The sequence below is a fragment of the Neophocaena asiaeorientalis genome, unplaced genomic scaffold (genome assembly GCF_003031525.2).
Source record: "Neophocaena asiaeorientalis asiaeorientalis breed wild unplaced genomic scaffold, Neophocaena_asiaeorientalis_V1.1 scaffold598, whole genome shotgun sequence".
Lineage (NCBI taxonomy): Eukaryota > Metazoa > Chordata > Mammalia > Artiodactyla > Phocoenidae > Neophocaena > Neophocaena asiaeorientalis.
In genome coordinates this window covers 1,068,511-1,090,638 of record NW_020173036.1, presented here as the reverse complement: position 1 = coordinate 1,090,638, position 22,128 = coordinate 1,068,511, and the positions used below count along the sequence as shown (strand labels likewise).

Sequence of the window (22,128 nt, the reverse complement as noted above, 5' to 3'; positions counted from 1 at the left end):
GAAACAGATTTTCATATATTGTGTTTTTATTTTCATTCATTTCTAAATATTTGCTAATATTGCTTTGTGATTTCTTTTTTGACTTGTGGGTTTTGAAGGCATGTGTTTAGTTTTTACATATTTGGATTTGTTTTTTTGTTTGTTCTTTTCAGATTTTTTCTGTTAATTTTAATTCAATTCTGTTGTGGTCAGAGAACATGTGTGTGATTTCTGTTTTCTTAAATATGTCAATACTTGTTTTGTGGCCCTGCATATGGTCTGTCTTGGTGAACTTTCCATCTGTACTTGAGAAGAATGATATTCTGCCTTGTTAAATGGAGTGTTCTATAAATGTCAATCGAGTCAAGGTAGTTAATAGATTTTTTTCAAGTGTTCTGTATCCTATTGAGTTTTCTGCCTATGAGAGGAGTGTTGAAGTCTCTATAGTTGTGGATTTGTTTATTTATGCTTTTCATTTTGTCAGTTTTTGTTTTATTTTGAAGCTCTGTTATTAGGCTAATAGACATTTAGGAGTGTTGTATCTTTTGATTAATTTAACCCTTTATTATTTTGACATGTCCTTCTCTGTCCCTGTTAATGTCCCTTGTTTTGAAATCTCCTTTATCTTACGTTAATAAAAGACTCTCCAGCTTTCTTCATAAGTTAAGTTGTGTACTATAAACCCTAGAGAAACCACTGGAGGGGAGAAAAGAGTTATAACTAATAGTAGCAATAAAATGGAATCCTAAAAAATACTTAATCCAAAAGAAAGGCAGGAGAAAAGGAACAAACAACAGATTGGACATATAGAAAATAAATAGTGGGATGGTAGACTTAAGCCCAGTGTACCAATAATTACATTAAATGTAAATGGTCTCAACAATCCAATTAAAAAGCAGAGATTGTGAGACTAGATTTAAAACAAAACAAAACAAAACAACAACAAAAAACCCCCACAAGACTTAGCTATATACTAGCTACAAGAAACCCACTCTAAATACAAAGACACAGATTAAAGGTTCTAGGCTGGGAAAAGATATACCAAGTAGCCATTCTAGATAGCTTTAATGTCTTAATATTAGGATTTCTTGAAATGTAGTTAATATCAATCCAGAAAATAAATACTATGAATTTTAAAATGCACAAAGTATTTTATAGCTAGTTTATTTCCCCAGAAGACTCTTGGGTAATGAAGCCAGCAGTCATTATTACTTTCCTTCCATATATTGGAGTTTTCATAAAACTTCATATATATACACCTGGTGATTTACTAGTATTACCCAGTAGCTCAATATTGTTAGCCTGTTATGTATTATCAGTTGATTTTTACTTAGGACAGTGCATTAAATTGTTTACTTTGCTATTATAGATTGTGTTCAACTGTACGTAATAGGAAACTTAACTTACAATGACTGAACCAAAGAAGGGTTTTGTTTTTCTCATCTAATAAGTACTTGAGGTTAGGAAGCCTGGGGCTGGTACAGTAGCTCCATGATGCCATCTAGCATACAAGCTACTTCTAACTTTAAGTTCAGCCATCCTTACTATGTGGATTCATCTTTATGCTTATCAGTTTGTGGTAGCACTATGGCCACTAAGCCTAAAGCCTTTCCTCTATGCGTAAGTAGAAAGAGGAGGAGTAACAAGGCACAAAAGTTGAGTTGACTCGTCTTGTGTGTTGTGTTTTCAGTTTTCCTTTTTAAAATTTTTTTATTTTGAAATATTTTAAGAAAAGTTAACACATCGTGTGAAGAATTCCCCTATGTCCTTCACCCAGACTCTTCAACGTTTTACCACATTTGCTGTATCATTTTCTTCCTACATGAGTGTGTGTGTGTATTTTAACTGTTTGACAATAAGTTATAAATATGCTGCCTCTTTATCCCTAGATACTTCAATGTGTATTTCTTAAAAACAAGGATATTTTATTATATAATCACAGTACAGTTATCTGAATTAAGAAGTAACATTGATACAGTACTATTAATTAATCTGAAGACTTTGTTCAGTTTTTGCCAGTTGTCCCAATAATGTTCGTTTTGAGAAAAGAAAATTTTTTTTGTTTAAGATCCAGTCCAGGATCACGTATTGCATTTAGTTATGTTTCTCTAGAGTCTAATATAATCTGGTACCTCAGTCTTTGTTTTACATGATCTTGACAGTCTTGAAAAGTATAGGCTAGTTATTCTGTAAAATGTCCTTCACTTTGGATTTGTCTAATATTTCTTTCTCATTAGATTTTTGAGAGGAATACCACTGAAATAATGCTACAGCCTTATCAAAAGGCATGTGTTAGTGGTTTGTTCATTTCTGGTGATGTTACCTATTTTTCCACTGTGAAGTTACTGTGTTTCCCTTTTGTAATTAATAAGTGTCTTGGTATTGACATTGTAAGTATTCTGTTTTCCATTGCTTCTTGATCCACGGGTTATAGCAGCTGTTGATGATTTTCGTCTGAATCTGTTGACTCCTTTTTAAAGAACTTTCCTGTAGATTCTGTCAAGCAGTGTCCACTTATATCTCCTTAGCAAAAGCTACATGGAAGCTTGGAAATGTAATGTTTTTAGCTGGCCATGATGCTGCCTTAAACAGAAATCAGAATCCTGTTAATAAGGAAAAAAAGTAGAGTGGATACGCAAATCCACTAATATTTATTATTTCATTAATGAACTTAATATAAATAAAATGATTTGAGTACAAGACATCTTAATCTCCATAAGACACCTTTCATCTTTGTCTTTAGAGCTACTCTGTTTGATGGGAAGTCTTATCATTTGTACTCCCTGTCTGCATTTACATAGGGGGGAAATGATATGTGGGCAGGAAGGCAGTGGAAGGAAGCTGTAATAGTATGGAAGACATGCAGTCCTTTTCCCCAAGCATGAGCGACTGCTGCTTCCTTGATCCTTCACTGAGGTATACTTTTGGGGTTGCTACATCTCATTTTTAACGAAAATTATAGAAAACAGAACATTGAGAAAGCCTTTTAAGAAAGTTGTATCATGTTACTGTTATGGTACTTCTTGACAAAAGAGGCTCTGATCTTTCATTTCCAGTGGAGAAGTCCCGAGGACAGAGGATTGGGGTAATGGGGAATCTGTAATATTCGTGACAAAATAGTCATGCTTTTGTGTGTTCATTAGAAACATTTTTGGTATAAACATAGTGTATTTTGTGTAATTGTATGATTTTAATGCAGTTTATATGAACGTTGTTTCTGTCACTTTTGTTTAGGAAGTTTATCGGAATTCTATGCCAGCTTCCAGTTTCCAGCAGCAGAAACTTCGAGTCTGTGAAGTTTGCTCTGCCTATTTAGGTCTTCATGATAATGACAGACGACTGGCTGATCATTTTGGGGGTAAACTGCACCTGGGATTTATTGAAATAAGAGAGAAGCTTGAAGAATTAAAGGTACATTGGTAAATTAATATCCCTCACTTTATCCAATATAGCCACTCATTCTTTTTGATCTGTGTAAGTTGTCTTTTTGTGTAGTATTCTTGATTGTGATTCAAGACTATTCTTAACTGTGATTCTGTTAACAATTCATACTGAATAGTGTAGGATTGTAAATGGAAATACCAGCTTGTTTAATGGATGATATCTGAGAAACAGACTTTAAAAATCCTCTTACTCTGGGAGGAGGTACTATTTTGTCTTGGATACGATGTTGAGTTAGGGAGGAACCTTGCAAACTGGGTTCTAAAATAATGCCTAAAATTTCCAGTGATACTTTCTTTTTTTAATAAAACGAATAGTAATTTAGTATGATGTTTACTTTAAAGGAAGATTGAAAAAATGATCCAATATTTATTTGAAATATTTTGCAGTTCACTAAATAGCAAACTGGTAGGACCTCTAGTTTTATGCTTTTGCCCCCATTTCAGAAAGGACTTAGAAACCAATTTTTTAAAAAGGACAATCACTGTCGCTTAAATATATAGGCTGTTGTGAGAAAGGCAACACAGCTTTTACTCGTCTGCTGAGTTCTGAGAAGATAAGCAAACAAAAAAAAAGGTTATTTCTAAAGAGGTGAACATAAGCAGAGTCAATGGAAAGGATCAATTTACTTTTCAACAATCTGATGTGGCTAGTTTTTTTTAAAAATGGTGGCACTGTAGCATTTTGTCATGAACTGAGGACTGTCTCAAAGATGGGAAACACTGGGAAGTGACTTTTTGTGCAGTTATCACTGAAATTAACCCAGGATCCATAGATTGACATTTAAAATAATGTGGAATCAGAATCACCTAGACACGTCTCCATATTTGTAGTTAACTGTGAGCTCGTCTCAGTATTTGGAGTAGCTAGGATGACCTTGGGTAAAGTTTTTGAATTTACAAAAAGAGTTTCACTATAGCAAATGATTGTTTGGATTGAAGTTAAAACTCAAAAATGGTACCTAATTGGGAACCTTTGCAAATATAGACCTAGCAACAGAACTGTTTAGCATTTCACTGGTACTTTTTAAAAGCAGCAGCCTCCGGGTTGTAACTAGAAGTCGACAGAAGACATTTCTATATTGGAAATCTTTAAAGAGTTTAGAATTCAGAAGACGTTAAGAGGAGAAAAATCTTGTGAAAGTGACTTTGAAATATTAAGAAGTCGTGGAGAAACATGAAATTTTATATGGAAGGGGGGAAAGAGTTTGGAAACCAGACTTGTAAGCTTAATGATTATACCTGGCAAAACTTCAAAATGAATTCTTATTAAAAACTTTTTCATGTTAGATATGGTAAAGTTTAGGATAATGCTAAGAATGGGCCCAGTAAATAATGCTTCTCATTTAGTATTATTTGAACTGTCATTGTTTTTTAAGAGAGTTGTAGCTGAGAAGCAGGAGAAAAGAAACCAGGAACGCCTGAAAAGAAGAGAAGAAAGGGAGAGAGAAGAAAGGGAGAAGCTGAGGAGGTATGGAGTAATTGAGTAGTCCAAGTATCTGAAGTTGAACATCCCCGGTTCTAAAAAGAGATGTGATTATACAAGGTTGTAGATGTTAATAAATCTGGACATGAGAAATTTTTGTTTACTCTTAAAAATATTACCATGTGAAACAATGTTTATTCAAGTATGTTAACTTACGGCTGTTTAAGTTAAGGAGATTTCCTTCAAAATGTATGGAAGAGGGAATAATGATTGCTTCACATCTGTATGTTCAGTAAGGTATATAACAAGGCCCTTTTCTAGCCCTCTGATTTTCATAATGGGCTAGCTTTGTACCAGGCTGGCATGGAACTATTTTATGATATATACTTGTTGATAGAAGGTTTGGGTATTTTTTTGTCCGCTTCTTTCATTGATTATTTTACATTGTACTTCGATTCTGTATTTCTTCAGTTTAGGAGCTATAAACTTAAAATTTTTATTCGTTTATTAATAGCTAAATGTGCACAATTCTTTTTATATTGACATTAGTTGATAAAATCATATCCTTCATATTTAGAATGTTTACATGTTCTGGGTCACTTTTACCCATTGGCAGCAAGTTGTGTGGCATCATGTTTATAAATTCAGCAATTTTCAGATGGGAGGGGTATGCCACAAAACATTTACCTGTAGTTCTAACTTAATAGTGTTCCCTTAATTGTATTACGTATCTCTGAAATTTAAATACCTTCTCTTCAGCAGATGTCCCTAAATTAATTAAAATCTTTGACAATACAGGACTAGGTTATGTCAGCTTCTTTCAAGCTTTGATCCTGTTACACTCAGTCTATTTCAAGACGTTTAAACTGACTTCATTTGTGTTACATGGCTTGTAACAGGTAATCTTTTTGCACTGTAATGACAAAACAAAACAAAGCTACATATGGACATGTTCCTGTTTAGAGGAACTGCTGTCCTTCTTCCGTTGATATATATGTTCTTCATTTACTGGTAAATTTTACCTCAGAGCTTTATCTCTGTTCTCTTTTGTGTATACTAAGTTTCTGTGGAAATATTGCCCAGTGTTGTAATATTTAAGACAATATGAATGGTATTTGAAATCTCAGTTTAAGCTAAAATTCAACAGAATATAGTGCCACTAGTATAAACTATTGAACTGAGGTGATAGTCAAATGAGAAACAAAATTCTTTGCAGGACTACATTTTCACATATGTAAAGTTAATGAGAAAGTACATCACATCTTACTCCTTTAATGACAAATGGCAAATTGCCTTTAACATTAGTTATAAAATGTTAACACTGTTTCAGAAATGGACCTAAGTATGGAAGATGAGGAAATTACTAGTAAGTAGAAAATGACACACAAAATGGGATTCCACCTATGGTATTGCAAAGGATAATGATAAAAGTTACTGTCACTTGATGCTTATTATGTGTCAGCCACTGCACTAAGAATTTACCTATATTCATCTAATACTTGAAAGCCCCCTGTGAAATTGTTATTACTATCCCTCTTTTGCAAATGACAGACTAAGCTGAGGGAAGATACATAATCTGCCCAGGCCACATAGATAGTGAGTGATGGAAACAGTTAAGATTTACATCAGGCTGAATCCGAAGTCATGCTGCAACCATGGTATATATTCTCCACCAAAAACCCCCTGTGACTGACTTCCTAGTAACCGTAACGTTAGCTATTACTATCCGTTGAGCTTTAATTATGTGCTAGGAAATATGAAGAGTACTTTATATAAGAGTATTGTGTGTCATATTAAGAAACATTGTATGATTGAATTGAGTGTTCTAGGGATTATAGTGTGAGGTGATAATTACAAAGTATTGTCTCACAGATCACAAATTTTATTCTGTTCCCAGAGGGAAAGAAGAAATGACAGAGATAAAAATAACGAATTTTTTCCAGGCTAGGAGGTGGTTTTTGGAGATTTAGTGAGTTGTGTTTTAGTCTTCTAAGAGCATATTCTTTTTTTTCAGAGCCAGGTAGCCTAGTTAAGGGGTATGCCAAAGTGGGGAAGTCTGTAAAGTTTGTGGTGCCTTTTGGAAAAATTTGTGTACATACATACAAGCCTTATATTTATAAAACTAATATAAAAATTAGAAATGTAATTTTAACAGTACATTGTACCTTTTCTTCCTTTTTCATAGTTACTTTTCTAAAAATAGATTTTTTTTTTTTTTTAGGTCTCGATCACATAGCAAGAATCCTAAAAGGTAGGTATTATACAAGATAAGTTGTGAAGCTGTGTTTTCCAAAGGTAGTTTTTATAGATTAAATATCTTTCTTAAGATGAATGAGAATTAATTAGTTACTCTTAATTCTTTTGTAGCTCACATTTGAGCAGTGTCATTTGAGAAGTTGGTCAGAAGATACTCATGAGCTACAGTTTAGTTTTATCAGAGTAAAATCACAAAGTGCCCTGGAGTTATAGAGAAAGCTAAAAATATTTCAGAATATTTTATTAAAATCTTCTTTAGAAGCTCAGAGTAAACATGTGACGGGATTTATTTTTAAAAATCAGTTTGGGTCGCACATGTAAGAAACACATGCTGAGAGGTTGTACCTGTTCAAAATATAAGTAGTTGGATACATTTTGAATGAGGGAATCCATGGTGAGTTAATTAAGGGGGAAATGAAAATGTTTGTTTGCACCCAATCTAGACTTTGAGTTTATTACTTCTCCCCTTGTACAGTGATCCCAAAAAGCTTTAAAGGGGCATTTTTTAAATGCCCCTTTAAATAGAAAGAGGACAAGATAACACTTTGTTTTGACCTTTGGCACTAATACTTGTGGGCTTTGAAGCTTTTTTTTTTTAATACAGTTTTTGACAATTTTTCTCTTTCTAAGGTGAGGAAACATGGTGCACTTCATCCTTCTTAGTTCTTCACTTGCTGTTCTCTCATTCCTGTTTTGAGCCTTTCTTTTTTTTTTTAATAAATTTATTTTTGGCTGGGTTGGGTCTTCGTTGCTGCGCGCGGGCTACTCTTCGTTGTGATGTGCGGGCATCATTCATTGTGGTGGCTTCTCTTTGTTGCCGAGCACGGGCTCTAGGCGTGTGGGCTTCAGTAGTTGTGGCCCGCGGGCTCAGTAGTTGTGGCTCTTGGGCTCTAGAGCGCAGGCTCAGTAGTTGTGGCGCACGGGCTTAGTTGCTCGGCAGCATGTGGGAACTTCCCAGACCAGGGCTCGAACCCGTGTCCCCTGCATTGGCAGGTGGATTCTTAACCACTGCGTCACCAGGGAAGTCCCCTGAGCCTTTCTCAAATGAGTCCATGCCTACGCAGAGTGCCCTTTCTCATTTTTTTCAAATCCTACCATTCCTTATTCAAATCACATCTTCTTTTTTGAAACCTTCCGAGTATTCTTGACTCTGAAGAGTGACTGTTTCCCAAGAACTTTTTCCCTGTAAACTAGAGCATTTGTTGTTATGAAAGAAAAACCTTATGTTTCTATTAGATGTCCCTTACTACTTTTTAGCATCTTTCAGTGGTATTTCTGCTTTAAAACACTAAAAAACTAAGGCATGAAACAGGACCAGTTGTGTCAGCTAACTTACATTGTTGTTGAGTTTTTCAATCCAGGATGAGAAGTAGAAATATTAAATGACGATACTGTTCTTTTTTACCGGTTGCTTAATGCAAGCTTCTCCCTTTGTTGAAGAGAGATTTAAACTCTTTGTACATAGAACATCTTTAGATACTCAGGCCAGAAATTTAATTTCTATTACTCTAGTCCAAGCCACTTCTTACCTCACTATTTACAATAGCCTCTTAAGCAATTTCTTAATTTCTGTTTCTGTCATCCACTTTCCTTCGCCTCAGTCTGTTTTTTACACATCGGCCAGAATGAGTTCTTTAAAAAGTGAAATAAATCATATCAGCCCTGTCTTCAAACCCTCTAAAGGTCTTCCATTTCATTCACAGAAGTTGAAATCCTCACCATGGCTTTACAGCGTGCCCTCGGGGAGTGACAGTTTATTTCTTGTCTCAGCATGTTTATTAATAGGTCCCCCTTTCCCTCTGTATAATTTGATGTTGAGAGCATCCTGGTTTGAGTGACCAAGTACTTGGTCATCCTGCTTGTTTAGACTCCTGATATTACTCTGCCTTGCTAATTTCATTGCAGCCAAAAGGGTTTCTTCTATTCTTTTGACATGTTGAACTTTCTCTCACCTTAGGGCCTTTGCACCCATGTTCCCTCTACCTGAAGCAGTCTTCTCTGAGCTGGCTGATGAGCTGATTTCCTTACTGAATTTCATCTTTGCTTAAATGTGATTTTATAAGAAAAGCCTTTCCTGCCTATTCGATACAAAAGATGACCACCTCCTTTTGTTCTACATTTTTACCCTTCTTTATTCCCTGACCTATCTTTATTTACTGCCTACGTATCTGTGTAGGCCTCGTTCCGGAGTATAAGCTCCCTGAGGTTAAGGACTGGATTTGCTGCTCAGTCTCCCCAGTTCCTAGAGCAGCGCAGTAGGCACCCAGTAAATGGTGTTACTAGACAACTAGTAAAATGAAATTACGCGCTGGGAGAAATAATTTGTTATAATAGCTCAAAGTGAGTGATAAAATATCATTTGATAAAACTTGTATGGAATGAATTTTATCTTTTCCCTCTTTTTCTTTTCAGAAATATTTAATTGTGAAAGTACTCTACTTAGCTGTGGTTGTGACATCGTCTGAATAATGTGCTTTTGAGCTTACTCTTCTCATAATTTGATTAAATACCTCATTCTTTAAAGTGACTTAAAATTTTTAAAAGAGCTTTGCTGAGGCTTAATTTACACTCCACACCATAAGTTTACCCATTTACGCGTGCTGGTTAATGACTTTCCATAAACTTAAAGCTGTACAGCTGCCACAGCCCAGTTCAGAATGTTCCCATCGCTTTGAAAGTGGCTGTTAACAAAATTCATACCTTCCTTCCCCATTGTTTTCCCTCAAATGTTTTACATCCTCTACATATGCCATCCTCATCCTGGCCGCAGACACAATACACAAGTTAGTTTTGTGACCCAGCGGAGGCTACAGAAGTGTTTTTCCTTCTCTGTACACCTACAAAAAGTAAATACTTTTTTTTTTTTGCAGTTAAAGTTCTCTAAAATGATTTATGCATGTTAATTTTTTCCTCCCAAATAAATAATGTACTGCTTGAATAGAGAACTGTCTTAACTGTTTTGATTACACTGACAAGGCTCATTGTGGGCATTTAAACTTATTTCAGTGGTCATATAACCTTTTCAATTTAGCAAGTTAGTAACTTTATCCTAAACAATATTCTTTATCACGTGTCTCCTTTCTGTCCATGTTCACTAGGTACATACTTTGTTTCTAAAGTGTACTAAAAATCTTGGAAGTTTAAATGAAATTGCCCTTAAAGCATCTAGATAATACAACCCCTGGCATGTAGTAGTGTTACAGATTGTTTCCTTCGTAAAAAATATTACTGATGTAAATTTATACAACACTGATTGACCTCTGAGAACTACTGTTTAATTTTTATTTCAAAATTCTAGTATGTAGTTATTAATATACCAGCAATTCATTTTAGCATAGATTTAGCTGATTTGAAATAGTATTGGCGTTAAATAAAGCTACTGAGGGATAGTTTCTCTTTAAAGAGGAGGCTTCAGTAAAGAGAAGTGTAGTGCCAACAAAGCTAAAAACTAACTATCTTTTGTAGATCCAGGTCCAGAGAGCATCGCAGACATAGGTCTCGCTCCATGTCACGGGAACGGAAAAGGAGAACTCGATCCAAATCCCGGGAGAAACGCCATCGCCACAGGTCCCGCTCCAGCAGCCGTAGTCGCAGCCGCAGCCACCAGAGAAGTGGGCACAGTTCTAGAGACAGGAGCAGAGAGCGATCCAGGAGGAGGTACTGAGGTCCATAGGAGGATATGGAACTACCTTTACAGTTTAGACTTGGAATACTGGTGGTTTGAACTTGGCATCTGCTAATTTGTACACATTTGTGTGTGAGTGTATAACATTTTTTTCCCTGAATATATGGGTAGTTCAGAAAGAATATACTTATGAGCAAGAGTAAGAAATTGGAACCAATATGTGCAGAGGTTATTGCTTTTCTCTGCTTAGTGTGTCTTGGGAAAAAGTACTTTATGGGCAAATAATTTTAGGTACCAGTACTGTTAGAGCGCTTTTCCAGTATGTATTGGTGAATTAGGGACTCTGAGAAGTCCTTTCATTAAGAGTTGTCTGACTTGCTGTTTTCTGAACTTCTTTGAGCTGGTGTACTTTTTCAGAGCAGACATTCAGTATATTTTTGTTTATCCTGCACTATAGATATGCATTGTTATATACAGTTAGTTGGGCAGGGCAGGTTCAGAATTTTAAAGGAAGTTAGACGTCATTGGCATGAAAATTCAAAACGTGCAAGGAGAGCAGACCCAGGGTGAGGTATGTTTTAAGGACTTGAATATCTAATCAGGACAAAGGATTAGAATGTGGTGGAACCTTAAGCACTCATGGTCTGTATAGACCAAGCTCCCCAAACTTCTCAGGTCCCATTATGGCCCTAAGCCAGGTCATTTCTATGGAACAGAAACATTTTTTGAGTGCCTAGTATCTACTAATCTTAAGTTTTCTGTGGATTACTCCACATAAAGTCCGTGATAAATTTTTAACAGCTTTCTGCAGATTTTGTTTTTTTTGCCCCCTCAGCTAGCCATTCCCCGAAACGGCTCACAAACTGCGTTGGATATAATAGGCTCTTTTATTTATTCCTTATATTCTTGCCTTGTTCCAAGTAGGTTCCCTCCCCCACCCCCAGCTTTACTGAGGCATAATTGACAAAGTAAGTTGTAAGACATGTACAGTGGGCATTGTGGTAATTTGCTCTACATATACATTGTGAAAGGATTCCTTCCATCTAGTTAATTAACACCTCCATCACCTCACATATATTTTTGTTTTTGGTGAGAACATTTAAGTTCCACTCTTAGAAAACCAAGTAGTTCTTCAGGAGACTTTAAATCAGTAATAATTGTATACCTTCTACTGTATTAAAAAAAAATAAGTATAATGTAGTTGAGCAGCTTTATTCAAGTGAGTTAGGACACAGGCCTAATAACATCTTTGACAATAATGAGCACTGACAAAGTGCTAAACTGGATATCAGTAAATAATACGGGAGCTTAGATGAGGGAAGTACCAGAGTAACAACCAACAACAACAATGGCTGCAGGGAATAGCCTAAAACCCAGAGTGGGTGTAATCCGACTGATAAAACCAGGTGGGAAATATTCTGGGTATTATAGGCAAATGCAGAGAATGAGCAGGGAATCGATGAGGGCAGAGCTGCGCATGGTGTGAATTCTAGGCCACTTATCTCATTCTTAAAACTAGGCATACAGTACAGTGTCCAGAACAATACACTTAAAACATTCTTCAGGAATCTTACCTGCACTGTAAATTTTAAGAATCATCTTGCCGGTTGATAGGTCTCGATAATTTCTCTTGTCAGCTTGGCTACCTGTCATTTTTTCTGATGTCTCTGAACTCTTAAATGTCGTTTTTGGTGGTGGGGATGGAGAGATGGGCATGAAGTCTCCTCTTCTGGAACCTAGTCCCTAAGGTTTCCTCTGTTAATCAAGACATATAGGAAATTTTTCCACCATACCACCTGACACCCCTCATCTAGTATTTTCAGCATGTTGTTAATAAAGAGGATTATTTTTGTAAAATTATTTCTGTTCCCAAGAGCACTTCTAATCTTGATACTCAAATTACTTTTTCAAAGCAATATTTTGTTTTTTGCCAAAAATTAGCAGACAATTGCTACTACCATCTACAGTTACTGTATAAAAGAGAATATCAAGTTATTCCTACATAGTAGTTGAGTTTAAATTTCAAGGTAAGCCCCAGTTAAAGGTCTTTTATAACTTGCCATTCTCCTGCTCCAGCTGTGAGATACTGGTCTCCAATATAAGTAGATTCTCTTTGTGGCCTTTCCGGGTAACAGTTAGCCTTGGTAAATGAGGACCGTTTGCATTTTTCTGCTGCGTTCAGACACATACAGTGCAGACTTCAGAGTCAGACTACTTGGATGAAAGTGGCCTTGGCCAAATTATCTAATTACCCCTCCTGTCTTTCCTTATCTACTTAGTAGAAGGGTGCCTGCTTCGTCAGGATATTGATAGTTTGAGTGAAATACTGAGTGAAAACTGCTTCTGTAATAAGGACACTGTAATCTCTGGCAGAATACTAGTTGATACTTAGAGTTTGTTCTTATTTCTCTGGGACTTACCAGCAATGCGTGTCCTTATTCTTAGGCATCGTCTCAGTCGTCTCTCTTCATGTTCCATTCCTACAAAGACACGGATAGGAATGTGCACTCTGTGATTTAACACATCACTTTAAAATCAAGCTTATTAAAACCTTAATTAAGTAGAATGCCAGAAACGGACATTTACTCTTTCAATCTTTTTGGTTTAATTCTTTTTAACTGTATTTCTAAAACTGGGTAGTACTTTTTCCCCTGCCTTAGAAGTTGAAAGTATTACTTAATCAGACCTCAGATCCTAATTCTGCATGTGGGTTAAGTGAGAGAATTATGTAAAAGAAGTACCATGTCACCCGTGAAGAAGCAAATAAATGTAATATGTTACTGATTTATTCTAGATGTTGAAGGTATAGAAGATTCCATATTAATTCTGATCCCCTAATGTCCTTTGGGTTTCCTTTTGATTGAATCTCTGGTATGAGCTTATTACCTTTCTTCTTGACTTGGGTATGGGAATGGAAAGGTGGTATTAAACAGTTACAGTTAATCAAGGTTTATTACAGTGTGATCATCTTTCTCTGTATTTTTTTCTGTCGGTTGAATGAGCTAACTCCGCAGGAATAAGGCAGAGTTTTAAATAATAAATGGTTGCTCAAAGCCATATCATTGAGTAGTTCTCTTACCTGAGTGTTGGCACACTGTTGCCTGCAGGCCAGATGTGGCTCCACAGCCTGTTTTTATACAGCCAGGGAGCTATGGATGATGGTTTTTATATTAAGGGGTTGACAAAAAGAAAAGGAAGAGTATACCACACTCACATGACCTGCAACACCTAAAATACTTATCCCTCTGGGCAGACAGCAAAGAGGAGAGGGTTCCTGACCCGTCCTAAGCCACTGATTTCCATCTGATTGGGAATCTACATTCTATTGTATATTCTTAAAACATTGGATAACATCTTTAAGGTATTGTCTAGATATTATTTTTATATTAATTAATTGTTTGCTGTGAACTGGAGAAGCTTTAGGGTTGCCTCGAAGATCATGAGAATGTCCTGTAAGTCATTTTGGCTTATGGTTTTTGACCCTTAGCTGTTTGTCTTCATCCATCTCCTTGTTTTAGTACCCTTGTCAAATACAGTAGTGCTCTCTTCTTGGATGCATTCTGTATAGCTTCAGCTAATCAGTACCTTAATATTTATCCGATTCTTTCATTTGGATTTTGGGTTTCCCAACACATTTTGCTCCTCAAATTAATATTTTTCAGATCCTCAAAAGAGAGATTCAGAGAACAAGACTTAGCATCACGTGACAGAGACAGGAATTCAAGAGACAGATCACCTCGTGACAGAGATCGAAAAGATAGAAGCGGTCCTATGAGAGCGCTAATGGCAGATCAGAAGACAGGAGGAGCTCTGAAGAGCGCGAAGCAGGGGAGATATAATTAGCTGTGTACATATCCTCAATCCTTAAGCTTCCTCTGGAGTTACATACTATTGTTTAGTTTACAGCTGTTCAGGGTGACACAGTGAGCAGTTCCAGACACCGATCCAGCTAGGCTTAGGTGTATAGCATCTAACTCGATCTGAACTTGTTTTCTTTGATGAAGCCTAAAACTACATCCATAGTTTCTGGTGAACTTGTAATACACTTCTGAAAGTACAGTTTTATATAATAAGATGCTGATGTCTTTATTCTTTCTAGTAGGAGTGATAGTGAATGAATTGTGTTACTTGCCTTGGGATTTTTTGAACATTTGTAAAATGCTGTCTTCCTTTCTCGTCCAAAAAAACAGAAACTTTGGGAATTTCTTTTTAATCCTTCTTCCTTTGACTCCGTATCCCCTGATACCTCTACCCTCTAACTGTAAGAGAAAGGGGTGCAGGGAAGCAATATAACTTCTGTTCTAAGGTTCTAGTCCCATTATTAATTACTAGCTGATTACAGTTCAGAACATTTATACTGGAATGTGTGCTGGAGAAATTTAAAGTACCGGGAGTTTTGTTTGTCTAACGGTGCCTATTTTAGAGTGGGAGGTTGAACAGCTGTTGCATTACATGCTTTGCTTTTTTATTGAAATTTTGAAATCAAACATGTCTTGATTTTTCTGTTCTATTGAATAGCTACGTTCAGGATGTTTTGAGACGGGGGGTGGGGGCAGGGACTCTTTCATAAGCACTTCTTGTTTTATTTTGTGTGTGCGGAGTATAAAGATTACACCCTTATTGTAAAAAATAATAAAATGAAAATCACCACCACCATTAAACTGTAACTTGTCTAGTAAATTGTCACTAGAACTACTTGCTGTGGCCATTTCTATTCTGTTACTAATAGTGCCTTACTGTGCAAGGCACCAAAGGAACTAAATATATACTTACAGATGCAAGATGAACTGTTGCTCCACCTGGGCCCTTGCTGGCTATATTCCAGCTACTTCAGGACTGTAACAACCACTGTAGAGAAGGACCAGACCTGCAGAAGAAATTGAGTTTATTTGTTTTGTTTTTCTTCACATTGAGCAAATTGAAATAAAAACATGGTGTAACCAGTGTAATGAGACTACGGATTTCTGCATTGAAAAGCTATATACCCACTCGTGTTTAAACAGTAGTTAAAACTTGAGATTCTTGAAAAACAAGAATATAATGAAATAAGGGTCTGTGAGTGAGTATAGTTAAGATCCTTTCAAGGACTATTTCTATCTTTAGTTCCGTAAGTTTTAACAAATTTGATGTGACAGGAACGTAAGCCTCAGAAACTGAAACTAATCATTTTAAGTGACATCAGATTTACATCTAAAGGGGACAAACCTCACGTTCCCAGTTTACCAAGTTGTGCCTCACTAAATGAGGTTTTCCTGCCATATTTGGTTCCACACATTTAGTTCATACAAAGTTTTATCGGAGACCCAGCTGCATCAGTACCCATTTATTTTTGGTTGCTCAGAAATTGTTATCTCCTTTGTTCCTAGTGGTCTGTGCTGTTCTCTTCAATCCTTAAAAGCACTTTAGACTTAGTACCTTAGGGTGTGGAATGAGGTCCAAAAGGTTAAGCTGGTAGGTGCAAGGAAGGCTGTCTGGAACCTGACCCACCATACTGATATATGTGGAGTTAAATACCACATATATCTAAGTGGCCACCAACAAACAGGTCAGCAATAGCCAGTGAAGGACATCATCATCATCCAGGGGCTGGGGCCCATGGCAGGTCACCTCACCTGCATGTTCCTGAACTGAATAACCCCATTTCATTAGTAGTAGTATTTTTTTTTTTTTTGCGGTACGCGGGCCTCTCACTGTTGTGGCCTCTCCCGTTGCGGAGCACAGGCTCCGGACGCGCAGGCTCAGCGGCCATGGCTCACGGGCCCAGCCGCTCCGCGGCATGTGGGATCTTCCCGGACCGGGGCACGAGCCTGTGTCCCCTGCATCGGCAGGCGGACTCTCAACCACTGCACCACCAGGGAAGCTCTGGATAACCCCCATTTTAAAAGATCCTTTTAGAACAATTCTGTGGCTTAGATACTGCTAGTATTTGTTTATGTTTTTAACTTATTTGGCTGCATTGGGTCTTCGTTGCTGTGCACAGGCTTTCTCTAGTTGTGGCGAGCAGGGCCTACTCTTCGTTGCAGTGCACAGGCTTCTCATTGCAGTGGCTTCTCTTGTTGCAGAGCACAGGCTCTAGGCACGCAGGCTTCAGTAGTTGTGGCTTGTGGGCTCTAGAGCTCAGGAGTTGTGGCGCACGGGCTTAGTTGCTCTGCAGCATGTGGGATATTCCTGGAGCAGGGCTCCAACCCGTGTCCCCTGCACTGGCAGGTGGATTCTTAACCACTGCGCCACCAGGGAAGTCCCACCGCTCGTATTTGGACTTCAGAGTAAATGTACATTTTTGGTAGTCATCCTTGAGCCAGGGTAACCATTCTGAGTTAGAATAACCCTAAAGTCTCATACACAATTTGGTATTTTTTTTGTTATCTTTAGAGAAAGTTTAGTCACATTTACAAGAACACTTGCTCCTCTGGGGATGTTATGCTAAGTATTTTCCTTCAATAAGACCCTCATTTTAGGGACTTATGCTGACGCAGTGGATAACAATTGGCCTGCCAATGCAGGGGACACGGGTTTGATTCCTGGTCCGGGAAGATCCCACATGCCGAGGAGCAGCTAAGCCCGTGCGCCACAACTGCTGAGCCTGCGTGCCACAACTACTGAGCCCACGTGCCACAACTACTGAAGCCCACACGCTTAGAGCCTGTGCACCGCAACAAGAGAAGGCACCACAAGGAGAACCCTGTGCACTGCAACAAAGAATAGCCCCCGTTCTCCAAAACTAGAGGAAGGCTGCACACAGCAACAAAGACCCAACACAGCCAACAATTAAAAAAAAAAAAAGATTTAATTTTATTTAAGACCCTCATTTTACTGTCAGCAAGCATTTTCCCCAAAGCTGCATTGCTGAGCTGTATCAACAGTATCAACTCAAAAGAAAAAACCCTCCATTTGTAAGGAGACTTGTTTTTTCCCAGTAAGACTTTCTTACCTTTATGATAAAAAGTTAAACCTTAGTTTTAGGGTTGATTTATCAAGTTCCTGGTATTTTTACCCTCCAAGTTCCATTTTAAGAGCCTACTTTCATATACAATTTCATAACAGCTTTCAACATTAGCCCTTTGAGCCAGAGCCCAGCATGCATTGCAGTTTTGTCATTCAAGGTAGTAATTTGTCATTCATTGTGGCAAATGTAATTTGTCATTCAGTATGGTACCTTTTCAAAAGGGTAGTGTTAGGTAACAGCCCATCACTGTAAGTTTTTATAAACAAATGTTGGTGATAGTTTAAAATCGTAAGTACTTACAGGGTTTAACATTAAAGATCCAAGTAAATATTACATAACTTAATAAAAGCATGCACATTTAAGGTAGATACTCAGCTAAGAACAGGTACAGCTATGCAGATTGTTAAGCCATTGAAACATACCCCTCAGTTGGTAATTAGCTGCTGCCCTGAGCTTCCTGCGTGCCTCCCCTGCCCCCAGACCATCCTCGCATCTCTTAGGTTTAGGTCTGGTGCAGCTGAGAATCTTCAGAAACTTGATCCGGCACAATATGCTATACTGATACTTTGGGGGGAAATTTCTTGTCTGTTTTTCCTATCTGGAAAAAAGCTATTTACATCCATTATACCTTGACTACTGGTATTCAGATTTTCCCAGGGCATAAATAATGCAATAAAAGTTACTAAGTTGTTCTTTCTTTTCATTACCTGTTGCAATTTGAAAAGAAAAAAATCTCACCTTCAGCAGAGTGGGGAAAGGCAGGAGAGGGCTGAGAACAGGGGTTTGATGGCAGAGGCAGACTGGCAGCGGGGGAGGGGGGCTAGGCATGGGACTACCAGTAGAGTGGTGCTGGGGCCACAGGTGAGCAGGGCTCTGTGAGGTACTGGGGGCAGCAGATGTTTCAGAACTGTGAGGTGTACCTACATGTTCTCCAAGTACCAGCAGAAACCAGGATGTCAGAGGTTTGGGGTCTACAAGCACACCTAGGGTCAGACCAAACTACGTGGCAGCATGGCAGGGTTCCGGCTGAAAGCGAGGCATTCAGACACACAGAACTGGGCTCTCAGTCAAGGATCCAGCAAGGTGAGGCCACATAGGAAGTGCCAGCACCAGAACCTGCAGATGATGCTTTGGGAGAGGCTCCTAGCATCCCAAACACAATGCACTCCTTTACCTGGATACTGTTGGGTGCTTGTAACACAAGATCCAACTCAAACAGCCTTACACAAGGAAGGGTCTGTTGGCTCACATGATTGAGTTCCATGTGACACCTTCATTCTCAGGTTAGCACAGAGCCAGATATCCAGATGAAGAGAAACTGTTACCAAACCAGGTTCATCTTGCCTGACATTCAGGGAACTGAAACGCTGAGATTCCAAGATTTGAGACAAAGAGAGGATGTCTTTGCAAGTTAGCCGAGGTAGGAGATGGGAGAACCGATCTCAAGCCTGCCTCCCCGAAGGCAAGGGGCTCTCAGGGTAGCGACGGGATGATGAATAAAGAAGCAGGGTGGCATGCTCTTGGATTGGAAAAATTAATATTGTTAAAATGGCCATACTACCCAAAGCATTCTGCAGACTTAATGCTATCCCTATCAAATTACCCATAACGTCTTCCACAGAACTAGAACAAATAATCCTAAAATTCATATGGAACCATTAAAAGACCAAGAATTGCCAAAGCAATCCTGAAGAAAAAAAAGCAGGAGGTAGGGCTTCCCTGGTGGCACAGTGGTTGAGAGTCCGCCTGCCGATGCAGGGGACAGGGGTTCGTGCCCCGGTCAGGAAGGATCCCACATGCACCGGAGCAGCTGGGCCCCTGAGCCATGGCCGCTGAACCTGCATGTCCGGAGCCTGTGCTCCGCAATGGGAGAGGCCACAACAGTGAGAGGCCCACCTACCACAAAAAAAAAAAAAAAAAAAAAAAGGAGGCATAACCCTCCCAGTCTTCAGACACTACTACAAAGCTACAGTAATCAAAACAGTGAGGTATTGGTGCAAAAGCAGACATGGATCAATGGAACAGAATAGAGCCCAGAAATAAACCCAAACACCTACGGTCAATTAATCTTCGACAAAGGAGGCAAGAATATACAGTGGGAAGAAGACAGTCTCCTCAGCAAGTGGTGTTAGGAAAACTGGACAGCCACATGTAAATCAATGAGGTTAGAACACACCCTCTTCACCATTACACAAAAATAAACTCAAAATGGCTTAATGACTTAAACAAGACATGACACCATAAAACGCCTAGAAGAGAACATAGGCAAAATATTCTCTGACATAAACCCTACCAGTATTTTTTTAGGTCTCCCAAGGCAATAGCAATAAAACCGAAAATAAAGGAATAGGACCTACTCAAACTTACAAGCTTTTGCACAGCAAAGGAAACCATAAACAAAACGAAAAGACAACCTACAGAATGGGAAAAAACACTTGCAAACAATGTGACCGACAAGGGTTTAATTTCCAAAATATACAAACAAGTCATACAACTCAAAAGCAAACAACCCAATCGAAAAATGGGCAGAAAACCTAAATAGACATTTATCCAAAAGAGACATACAGATGGCCAACAGGCACATGAAAAGATTCTCAACATTGCTAATTATTAGAGAAATGCAAATCAAAACTGTAACGAGGTATCACCTCACACCAGTCAGAATGGCCGTCATTAAAAAGTCGACAAATAACAAATGCTGCAGAAAATGTGGAGAAAAGAAAAGCCTCCTACACTGTTGGTGGGAATGTACGCTGTTGCAGCCACTGTGCAAAACAGTATGGAGGTTCCTTAGAAAAATAAAAATAAAATTACCATATGATCCAGCAATCCCACTCCTGGGCATATATCCAGACAAAACTATAATTCAAAAACTACATGCACCCCTATGTTCATAGCAGCACTATTCACAATAGCCAAGACATGGAAACAACCTAAGTGTCCATGAATGGATAAAGATGATGTGGTACATACACATACAATGGACTATTAGCCATAAAAAAGAATGAAATAATGCCAATTGCAGTAACATGGATGCAACTAGAGATTATCATACTAAGAGAAGTTAAAGATGAATACCATCTATCACGTGTGGAATCTAAAATATGACACGAACCTATTTATGAAACAGAAGCACGGACATAGAACACACTTGTGGTTGCCGGGGTGAGGGGGTTGGGGGAGGGATGGAGTGGGAGGTTGGGGTGAGGAGATGTGAGCTTTCTGTTTGGTTTTTCTTTTTGGTTGTGCTGCATGGCTTTTGGGATCTTGGTTCCCCGACCAGGGATCGAACCCAGGCCCCCTGCAGTGGAAGCACCGAGTCCCAATCACTGGACCTCCAGGGAGTTCCCCGTAAGCTCTTATATAGAGAATGAATAAACAACAAGGTCCTACTCTGTAGCACAGAGGACTATATTCAATATTGGATGATAAACCATAATGGAATACGTGTATAACTTAATCACTGTGCTGTACCGCAGTAATTTAACACATTGTAAAATCAACTATACTTCAATTTTAAAAAAAGGGGGCGGCTTGAGGTGTGTGGCGTGTGGGGAAAGGTGATTGGGAGAAGGCGCGGGAATCATTCTGCGCAGGCGTAACTAAGCGATAAGCTTCTGTAGTTTGGGAAAGTCACCGAGCAGGCACCCACGCATGCTCAGCTGGAGGGTGGGCGGTCCTAAGCAGCCTTAACCGGCTCAGCTGCAGTAGATGCAGTTGGGAGTCCAAGTTCCTGGGAAATAACTCACGCACACATCTTATTGTTCAGGCTACGGGCCTTAGGAGATATGCAAGTATTAAAACCACCTTGATCAGTGAAGGCAGGTGAAGTGGATTTGATTAATCCTCATGCACTGTTTCGGTCCCCCAAATCTTTTGATCATTCCTCAATCTTTTTTTATAATTTAAAAATAAAGCATTAAAATTTTTTTAATTTTTATTTTTATTGGCCGCACTGAGTGTGTGGGATCGTAGTTCCCCAAACAGGGATCGAACCCTCGCCCCCAGCAGTGGAATCGCGTTTTCTTAACCACTGGACCACCCGGCAAGTCCCTCGTTCCTCAATCTTGAGGGAAGAGTGGCAATGCCCGCCCTGGATACTTCCTGCTGATAAAGCGTGTAGACCTAACAAGGACTTGAGTAATGAAACTGTTTAGTGCTCATTTGAAAATATTCTCTTGCTCCTGATCAAGTTAACATTTTGATCCCAATAAGCAAATGGCACCTATGTGGCAGCTGTCACAGCATTCATAGGCCCGAGGTTGGTAATCAAAACCAAAAAGATGTACCTTCGCAGGGGTGGGGAGCACACAGAATGCCAGACATATTGATAAACTTCCCACGTCAAGCCAGGGATCTGTGACCTACCTTTACGTGTTAAGAGTGTCTCGATCGTTACCTGTGTCTCGATCGTTACCAGTTGGGCTGAAACACTTTGATATTAAATATGGAAGGG

The 22,128-nt window shown here is 38.6% G+C and overlaps 1 protein-coding gene across 1 annotated transcript in view; it reads left to right on the top strand.

The window, feature by feature from the left end:
- LUC7L2 (LUC7 like 2, pre-mRNA splicing factor) overlaps nucleotides 1-15,675 on the top strand; it is a 56,994-nt gene extending 41,319 nt beyond the window's left edge. Inside the window, 6 exon segments of the mRNA XM_024742487.1 lie at nucleotides 3,214-3,390; nucleotides 4,799-4,890; nucleotides 7,067-7,096; nucleotides 10,567-10,758; nucleotides 14,389-14,483; nucleotides 14,486-15,675. Coding sequence (XP_024598255.1) covers nucleotides 3,214-3,390; nucleotides 4,799-4,890; nucleotides 7,067-7,096; nucleotides 10,567-10,758; nucleotides 14,389-14,483; nucleotides 14,486-14,565 — 666 coding nt within the window. The 3' untranslated portion in view covers nucleotides 14,566-15,675.
- Nucleotides 15,676-22,128: the final 6,453 nt, after the last annotated feature.